The sequence below is a fragment of the Ziziphus jujuba genome, chromosome 11 (genome assembly GCF_031755915.1).
Source record: "Ziziphus jujuba cultivar Dongzao chromosome 11, ASM3175591v1".
NCBI classification, from domain to species: domain Eukaryota; kingdom Viridiplantae; phylum Streptophyta; class Magnoliopsida; order Rosales; family Rhamnaceae; genus Ziziphus; species Ziziphus jujuba.
The window spans coordinates 13,371,944-13,381,990 of NC_083389.1; the positions used below are offsets into that span (position 1 = coordinate 13,371,944).

Below are 10,047 nucleotides of genomic sequence, written 5' to 3' on the forward strand. Positions count from 1 at the left end.
GAGTGGTGGCGAATGGCGATCGGCGAGAGGGCGACGAGTGGACTGGGTCCGGTGCCAGCGGTTGTTCAAGTGGTGGCATTGCTTGGGAGTTCAATCGGGTGGTGGCTGGCCGGAGGATGCTGCCTGCGAGTGGCGACTGGAGACGCGAATGCTAGGGCTTCAATTTCGTTTTGTGAGAATCTGAGATTGTGTTGACTGTTGAGTGCTGTCACTGTTGTGTATTGTGTTTTCATCTTGAAATCCAACGGTGGTAATTAGATGGTGAGAGATCAATGGCTTACAAAATTTCATAGAAATAATTTAATGAAAATAATTTTTGCAAAATGGCTCTTTGGGTATGAAACGGTTCGGTTTGGGTTGGGTGGGTTAAAATTCCTTCCAACCCGTAACCCGAACCGAAAATCTAACATTTTTATATGTATAACCCGACCCAAACCGACTAAACAATAAAAACCAACCCAAACCGACCCAAATTCTTCGGTTTAGTCGGTTTTGTCGGGTCAGGTCGGTTTTTGCCCACTCCTACCTCCATCAAAGCAGCAATAACCTTCTTCTAATTAATAATCTAAAATAGAGTAAATACTTGCAACCAATTGGGCAAGTGAAATCTGCATTCGTAATTGGATTTCGAGTTTCTCATACCTGATTCAGCTTCTTCTCAGTTTTTCTTTTTAGGATAAGATATTTATTTTGTATTAGTATATATTAAAAAAAAAAATTTTAAAAAATAAATAATGTGTGAGCTTATATAGAATAGAACATAGCAGAGTTAGCAAATTTGTGACTTGATTAGGACAATGAAGCCCCAGAAAATGATGCTGGACGAGTGTTCCTATATTTGTTTTAGGCCCAAAATACATAGATGGACCCAAATTTATTAGGATCGTTCAGATAAATTTTTTATTCCCACCCACCCCAGTTCACACAAATTTCCAAAAATATCATTCTTAGACTCTAGCTAAACAATTCAGTATCCATCAATCACATCAATCAAATAATATAACTAAGTTCAAGTAATTATAACTAAAAACAATTTTTATATAAAAACTGAAATTTTTTTGTATAGTTGAAGCAAAAATATTTAATTTATCAAAGTAAAATAGAATTTAGTAAAATTAATTTAAATATAATTATATTTTATTGAGAATGTTTAATCAATAAAATATTAAAATCTTAAGAGCACTTATTAAACTAATTACTAGAAAATATTATAAAGGTTGAAGCTTTGGATTATATTTATATCTTTTGCCAAATAAAATTATATTTAAGATAATTAAATAATACATGTTTAAGAATGTCAAGGTGACGGTACAGAACGGTTTTCTCTTTTTTTATTTTTTATTTATTTTTTAAATAATTGATATAATTTTTTTTGATAAATTTATATAAAAAAATTTTCTTTTATGAATAAAATGTATACTAGTTAGTTAGATTGTATACAAATGTATACTAATTAAATTGTATACTAATTTTTTTTAATGATAAATTTGTACAAAAATTGAAAGACAATTAGACATTACCAAAAGAACAAAAAAATAAAGGAAAAAAAGAAAGAAAAAGAAAGACAATTAAATTGTATACGAATTACCATTCTCCAACTTTGGACCAAAAAATACTTCAACATAGAACTTGAAAATCAAAGTGGATGCCAAGTATAGTTAGGAAATGAGACTGATTGGAGGTACCATATACAACTAAGTTTTTCCCTTAATACTTACTAGTTGGTTAGGTGTGATCAAATAAGTCCTTTTATTAGGGGTTTATGAATGTGCGGTCTTATTCTTAAACTTGGAGTAGAAGTTTGATTCTCTCATTTAAACAGGACAATTATGATGGGCTTGATGCTTCATACAAATGCCAAGCAGCTAATTAAGAAGCAAAACTACAAAGATGAATTGGAAGTGCTTATCATGGGAGAGGTCAGTAGCTGGAACCTTTTTAAATAGTTATTTTATTTAGAAATAGGGCTGAGGTTGGGCTTGTTAGTTTCAAGCTTCAGTTAACAGTGACAATGGAAATATAAAATAAATAAATAAATAAATAAATATATACGGGCTGGGTTGGGGCTGGGGTATTTAATCCTTGGGCCTGGCTCAGCCCCGATAATGGCCTAAGGAGTTGAGCCCGAACCCATCCCACAGCCCTGTTTTTTGAGGGAAAACCGCTCTGTTAGGAGCAGTGCATAGCGGTTTTTGGGATGAACGGGGCAAATTGACATTCCTATGCATGTTTATCAATGTATTAAAATTATATGTATCTATCGTAAAAAAAAAAAAACAAAAAAAGTATTTTTTAAAGATGAAAAGCATTTTTAATTTTTATCAACTAAATATATCTATATTATTTAATTGATATGTGTTAAATAATTCAATATTATTGCTCGACATGTACTAAATAATTTAATATTATTCAGCTGAATCTTATCGAATGTTTAAAAAGGACATTTTCAAAAGAAGGTAAAAAAGGGTCCCGTCAAAAGAGCCATTCAATTCATTATCTCACTCTCAACTTGTTATGCTAGTAAAATCTTGAAGCCCATAGAAAACAGTCAATATTGTGGTTGTGGGTGATTACTTTTGCACTCTTCAAAATGATCACTTCCTAATACTTCAGACATGTTTTGTCAATAAATATATGTAAGCTTATAAGGTTCATCATATTCAGAAGTTTACATTCATAGTTGTTGGTTGGAACAATTGAGCCAGCCAAAATTAGAGAACTTTCTTAACACCTTCAAATGATTTTCCAATATACAAATTCAATTAAGAGCAAGCAAAGAGTTCCTTTTTATCTATTAATTAAACATTACATTTAATTTTCTTCGAATCTTTATCTGATTTCTCTTTATTTGTCTTTTTTACCTTCCCTTGCTTCTCTGAATCTTCCTAGCCTTGCTTTTCCATGGTGCCTCTCTTTTTGAATCTTCTTTGCCTTGCTTTTTCACGTGTAGATGCATTTAGGAGTTATAAAACTCCTAAAAATGCGCTCCATATGGACCAAAACCTTAAAGATTAAAATTAATAGATTGATCAATTAAGCTTTAATGGTTGAAAGACTTCTAAGTCTCCCATATAGTGGATTTCCCACTATAAAATGCCTGCTAGACTTCTTAGTCTTTCATATAGTGTACATGTAAAAAACTTGGGCAACGACTTAGTTTTATGTCTCCAATTATATTTTCTCTATTTTATAATTTGAGATTTTGTTTGTTTGATTGATTTTTCTCTTATTTTTAATATTTTGTAACGAAGAAATCTGTAACCTGAACCTCCTACAGAGAGATAAATGTAAATGAAAAACTATGTATTGGGCTATTTTTTTTTTTTTTTGGCTTTAAAGAAGGGTTTTTAATAAACCAAAAGAACCCAAAATACACAGAAAAGCACATGGAGAATAAAGAAATCCTTTTATATTGACCAAGAAAAGACCACTAAAATAATAAAGATTTATATATTAGTCCAATATATAGACTCGTTAATCGATGCCTGACTAAATGAGGCTTTATATATAGATAGCTCCAGCACCCCAGTGTACTAACTCTATATCATTCTTGCTAAAACAAAGATGATGAATTGCAATGTGTATGCCTTGTTACTTTACCTCATGGTTTCATGTTGCTCTTCTGTGTCACATTCTTTCAATATTACCACTTCCTTTCACAAAATATTATGCTTCCCGGACCAAGCCTCTGCTTTGTTGCAATTCAAACATGAATTTGCATTTCACAAACCCAATTATTCTTACGAATATGATCCATTCTACCATTATTACTGGTTAAAGAACGGGGATAATGGCTATCGAAAGACGAAGTTTTGGAAGGCGGAAAAGGACTTCTGTTATTGGGATGGTGTTTCATGCAACATGGAAACTGGACATGCGGAAAGCCTAGATCTCAACCACAGTTGGCTTCATGGGCCTTTGCATTCTAATAGCAGCCGCTTCAACTTTCATCAACTCCAACAACTCAATCTCGCCTTTAACAACTTTAGTTTCTCTGCAATTCCTTCAGAGTTGGGCCTCCTTTCAAGGTTAACGCATCTCAACCTCTCTTCATCTTATTTCTATGGGCATATCCCATCTAGAATATTTTGGCTGAACAACTTGATTTCACTTTATCTCTCTTACAATCTCCATTTTGATCCATTTAAAGGATATAGTTTTTTACATAGAGTAGACATGATCAAAGGGCTTGTCAAAAACATGACAAATATTAGAGAAATTGTCATAGACTACGTGAACCTGTCTTCATCACTACCTGAATCCCTGACAAACTTATCTTCCTTAGAATCTCTTTTGCTGGGTGGATGCCGTTTGCATGGTAGATTTCCCAATAATATCTTTCTCTTGTCTAAGGTACGAGTCATTGATTTGTCAATGAATAGTATTTTCACTGGCTTTTATAACATTCCGTCCTGAAGTACATCAAAAATTTCTAAAATTTGACCAAGGTTGACCGGATTTGACCGTTGTTGACCGAGAAGAGTCAAATGTTGACTTTTTGCTTCCGGATGAATTTCACATTGACCGAGACACCATTAAAAAGTACACATTGTCACGAGTCCATAGACTAATAGCACGTTGAAAACGGAGCTACAGATTGAAAGTTATGAGTAAAACAAGTTGAGGTCCAAATTGTCCAAGGGGTGTCGGAGTTGACTTTTTGTTCATGCAAAGTTGAGCTTTGACTCATGCATGGTTGTGAAGTACTCGTCGATACGAGTTCATGGGCAAGTGATACGCCCGATTTGGACATGTGGTTTGAAAGTTATGGGCCTGTAGAGTTTTTCAAATACAGTATTATTTTAATATTATTTTTAAATATGTGAACAGTGTGCCAAGTGTGACTTAATAAAGGGTGCCATGTGTCACAACGGTGAGATGCCACATGTCAACCATAATTAAATATCATATTATTTTATTATTATTCTATACAATAATATTATTTTAATATTATTCAATTATTTTCTTTTATTTTCTTTTTCTTTTCTTTTTTTCCTTCTCCCACGTGGGAACAAACACCCCCCAGCCCCCCGAATCTTTCTTCTTCTTTCTTTTCCTTCCCTTTTCCTCCTCTTAGGTCCTTGCCGTTTCTCCATTTCTGGTCATTGGGCGGCCACACGCATTGGCCATCGGCGAAGCCCAGTCGTCGGTGAGCTTGGTGGTCAAGTTTGGCTGCCGGCCGATCGGCGACGTGTCCAGATCGGCGGTTGAAGCCGGTGACGGCTCATTTTGTTTTTTCGGCGATTCTTGCCGTTTCCGGCCAGCCTAGTCAGATTTTCCACTCCTTTCCCCCTATTTTGGGTCTTCTGAGTTCAAATATGGTCTCCAATTATTTAAATTCAAAGTGGTTCGCAAGTTATGAGGAGGTGAAGTTCGGCCGGTACTGCCCGGGCAAATTCTGACCACCACCGGCAGAATTGGGGTCAATGGAGGCCGATAATGTGATCCTCGACTCCTTAGCTTTCCATAGACACCTTATTTGTGAATTTTAGATACCGTTTGCGTTAGCTCCCCCCGGTACGGGGTATTATTTATCCGAATAAAATATTAATTTATTTGAGTTATGTAATATTGTTGTTTTAGGAGCACGGGTGCGTCGTGGAATTGATCCCATGGAGGATCTTAGGTTAATTGCGTACTCGAGATGAGTGACCCACCTTCAAAAAATTAATTTCAGGTGTCAAATTAATTATATTTCGTTATATTTTAATATTTGAATGTTTATATTATATTAATTATGTGATAAATTGCAAATTAAATTTTGATGCTAATATTTGGACAATTTGAAATGTGTATATGTGTGTGCACCGAAGCATATTTCGATTTTGATAAATTATGGAAATTCATTTTATGAAAAATTGATATTTAAAGAAATTATGATTTTTAACATTATTGACTTATTGTTGAAATTATTATGAGTTTATTTCAGCAATAAAAATGCATTTATATGGATTTACAAATTTTGGAATTTTTATGTGATTTAATTATATTTTGAATTTTGAGGAATTGACGGAATATTTATTTTAAATTGTTGTTAATTTCATTGATGGATTTACTATGTGTTTAAAATGTATATTTATGAGAATTTTGATTATTGTGGATTTTATGAGGTTTAAATGACATATTTGATTCAAATTGTTATGTTCAAAATATTTATGCCATTGGAAAATTTATATATTTAAATTGATGGAATTGAGAGTTGATGGATTTGAAATTTATGGAATTTATGTGATGGATTTATGACGATGATTTATAAAGGAATTGTGGAAAATTTACGGGTTTAATTGAATGGAATAAACCCAGTAGTATTTATGAAATTTTGAGATTTTGAAAAATATTGATTTATGATTTATGAGTTTTTAGATGCATCATACACGTACTGGTATTCTGTGTATATGGATGTGATTAGTGCGCAGGTGGATGTGGTGAGTGCGCAGGTAAGTGTGAGTAGCGCACAGATGATTATGGGGTTGTCCTGTGGTTGCCATTGGATGAGGGTAGGCCGCCCTTTCATGGCCGGGACTCCTGTTAGCAGCGGCGTGGTGGGACGCCACACTACCGTATGCCGGTTTCTCTCTTTAACCTCCTGTTTGGTGGTGCTCGGGACTCTGGGTACCATTGACACCACTGGTATATAGTGGGTGCATCAAGTGGTTTTCGGAACATGGATTTCAAAATAAATATTTTAAAATTGTATTTAAATTAAGAATATATTTAATGTTGTTTTTATTAATTATTTTAAATGGAGGTTTTAATTTGATTTAATTTTTCCTTTGCTTAATTGTTCAATAAATTGATTTATTTTAATTACTTAATTATTCTACGAATTGTTTTAATGTGAGTTTTATTAATATGTCGGTATTAATTGTTATGACATGCATTAATTATTTAGTAATTATTACAAGTTATTTTTATTTCTATTTGTTTCATTATAAATTTTGGATCCTTAAATTTTTGTGTTTTATTAGAAAATTATTGACTAATTGTTTTCTTTGGTTTTCGGGCATACAAATAGTGGGTTTTGTAAAACGTTTTAAAAGGGAAACTTTTCCAACTAGGTGAATCGTAAGGGTTTTGAGGAAAAATATTATTTTTAAACTACCTATTATTTATTTACTTATTTCTTATTAATCAATTAACTAAGTTATTTACCCTTTTATTATTATTATTACTGTATAGTAGATTGGGTTACTCACTGAGATGATTAGCATATCATATTTTTAAATTCCGTTCCCTTAGGTCCAGTTCATTGCCGAAAGTCCAAGAAGCATTTCCTCTCTTTTTCCTCTTCATCTTGTATTGCTTCATCTGTCATTGTATTAATTTCATATTTATTTGTATAATGCTCTGTATACGGATTGAACAGATATTTGTTTAATTGCTTCCTGATTCCCTGTTATTATTTTGGAATGCTGTAAATTTGTAGAAACAAATTGGAGTAAGGTGGGAGGAATATGGGGATGTTTCTAGAAGTGTTTTTCGTGCAGGAAAAATTTGTGGTAAGTCGAACCTTTAGGGGAGGTTCTGTTGGATTTTCCATTGGAAGATCCGGTACGATTTTCTTGGGATTAGGGCTTGTCTAGGGTTCCGGTGAGAAATCTTGGACGGGTCCTAACAGCTTTCGTCCAAAGTTTCATAATGGCAGTAACCTAAGGTCCTTAATTCTTTCAGATACAAACCTTTCTGCAACATTGCCAGATTCAATCGAAAACCTCAAGTCCTTGAATGTTTTGGATATCGGATATTGTGATTTTTCAGGCACTCTTCCTTTTTCACTTTGGAATCTTTCACAACTCACAGAGTTATACCTCTCCGGAAACAACTTCAGTAGCATTAATCAACTTCTTCCTTCAGTGGGAAAACTTTCAAAGCTCACTATTTTGAAGCTTGCTGCGCTTCAACTTAGTGGTGAATTAGCCTTTTCACTTGGAAATCTCTCACGTCTCGAAATTTTAGATCTTTCTAAAAATAATTTCAGTGGTCAAATCCCATCTTCATTTGGAAATCTGAAAAAATTGCAAAGTTTAAATCTCATGTATAGTGGTGTCAGTGGTAATATTCCATCTTCACTTGGAGACCTCATCAGGCTTGAAGATTTAATACTTCAAGGTAATAATCTTAATAGCCAAATTCCTCTCATCCTTGGAAACCTCACAAACTTAGACCATTTAGATCTTTCAGAGAATAATCTTAGTGGTCAAATTCCTGATTCGCTTGGAAACCTTACAAAGCTTGAAAATTTGTATCTTTTCCGTAATAATCTAAGTGGTCAAATTCCTCCTTCACTTGTAAACCTCACAAGGCTGGAAAATTTATATCTTTCAGAGAATAATCTTAGCGGACAGATTCCTTCTTCACTTGGAAACCTCATAGGGCTGACATCTTTAGAAATTCTATATAATAATTTCAGTGGTAAATTTCCTTGGTCAGATGGAAACCTTAGCCAACTAATATTCTTGGATATTTCTAGCAATTGTTTTGAAGGAGTCATTCCTTGGTCTCTGTTTACAATTTCTTCTTTAGAAGTGATGTTCATGGATGATAATCAATTCAGCGGCCCTTTCAATATTCAAAATGTCGGCTCGTCCCAATTGTGGGTATTGGGTATAAGTGGAAACAAGTTAACTGGGAAAATTCCGAAGTCGATATCCAAATTACAGAACTTGGAGGAGCTCTACCTTGGTTCAAATTACATGAGTGGAACATTTGAGTTGGGCTACTTGTTAGAGCTGAATTTGTTATATAAGCTTGATCTCCAATGTAATAACATTTCCAAGCTATCAAATGCACACAATTTGACTTCCTTTGTTCACAATCTTGAATATTTCAATTTGTCTTCCTGCAACATATCTGAATTTCTAGAAATCTTGAAGTCCCTACCTCGTTTAGATGTGCTTGATCTTTCCCACAACAGAATTGAAGGCCCCATACCTAAATGGTTCTTGAGTGTTGGTATAGACACCTTGAATGTATTGGATCTTTCTCACAATTTCATTAGCGGTTGGGACGTAGCCCCTTCGATTCGACCTTGGAAAACATTATATTAGCTAAACCTACATTCCAACAAGTTGCAAGGCCCAGTTGTAGTTCCACCGGATTCCATAGCTTACTATATTGTTTCAAATAACAACTTGACCGGTGGCATTCAGCCATTGTTCTGTAAGTTGAAGAATCTCCAATTTCTTGATGTGTCCAATAACCTTTTGAATGGCACTATTCCGCATTTTTTGGGTAGATTATGTACACGTGCTTCTTCCTCCCACTTCAACTTCACGACCTTGGACCTCAGCAACAACCGATTGCAAGGGAAAGTCCCACACTCCTTAAGCAAATGCAAACAGTTGGAGATCCTGAACCTTGGGCATAATGAAATAAAAGACACATTCCCTTCTTGGCTAGCAAAACTTTCAAAGTTGCAGGTTCTTGTGTTGCGAAGCAATAAATTTTTCGGTCCTCTGTGGAATCTTCATGACAACATTTTTGGATTTGGAATGTTGCAGATTTTTGACCTATCTTTCAATGGGTTTAATGGAACTTTACCACCAGATTACTTCAGAACTTGGAGCTCAATGATTCAAATTTCCAACCAAGATAAGTCATCAACTGTGACTTATATGGGAGATGAGGAAGACAGGTACACATATTATGCCTCTGTGAAGGACCTTCTGATCTATGCTTTTGATGACGATCGTGTAATTATTGTGGGTTTAATTTACTATTGAAACGATGATCCATTAATAATACCATGTATTATTGTTTTCTGTGATATGATTTACATTAGATTGTACTATGATGTATAAGTAAACTGTGCTTAATGCTTTCTTCTGTTGGATCAAGAGTTGGTTTTGCAGAAATTTTTTAAATACTTTCTAATGCATATTACTTTTATTATTATGTAAATATTATCTAAAATTATCTAAAATGATAATCCTATATTTTTTTTTTGTGTGTGTGTGTGTGTGTGTCTCTCTCTCTCTCTCTCTATATATATATATATAGATATGTTAGTTTATCATTTAAGGATTCAAATTCTTGACCTTAGCTTGG

General features: G+C 34.0%; 1 protein-coding gene across 1 annotated transcript; it reads left to right on the forward strand.

Moving 5' to 3' along the window:
• Positions 1–1,832: 1,832 nt before the first annotated feature.
• LOC107432486 (receptor-like protein 53) lies at positions 1,833–9,722 on the forward strand. The gene is made up of 5 exons (XM_060812893.1): positions 1,833–1,919; positions 3,781–4,028; positions 4,170–4,318; positions 7,672–8,969; positions 9,069–9,722. Exons 1-5 carry the CDS (start codon positions 1,833–1,835, stop codon positions 9,720–9,722), a joined length of 2,436 nt encoding a protein of 811 aa, XP_060668876.1.
• Positions 9,723–10,047: the final 325 nt, after the last annotated feature.

Bases quoted from the DNA above. Each gene is read 5' to 3' on its own strand.
- LOC107432486 (XM_060812893.1), top strand. From the start codon at position 1,833: ATGGGCTTGATGCTTCATACAAATGCCAAGCAGCTAATTAAGAAGCAA. The intron at 1,920-3,780 runs GTCAGTAGCTGG...TACTGGTTAAAG, and splicing joins AAGTGCTTATCATGGGAGAG to AACGGGGATAATGGCTATCG. The intron at 4,319-7,671 runs GTAGATTTCCCA...TAATTCTTTCAG, and splicing joins GGGTGGATGCCGTTTGCATG to ATACAAACCTTTCTGCAACA.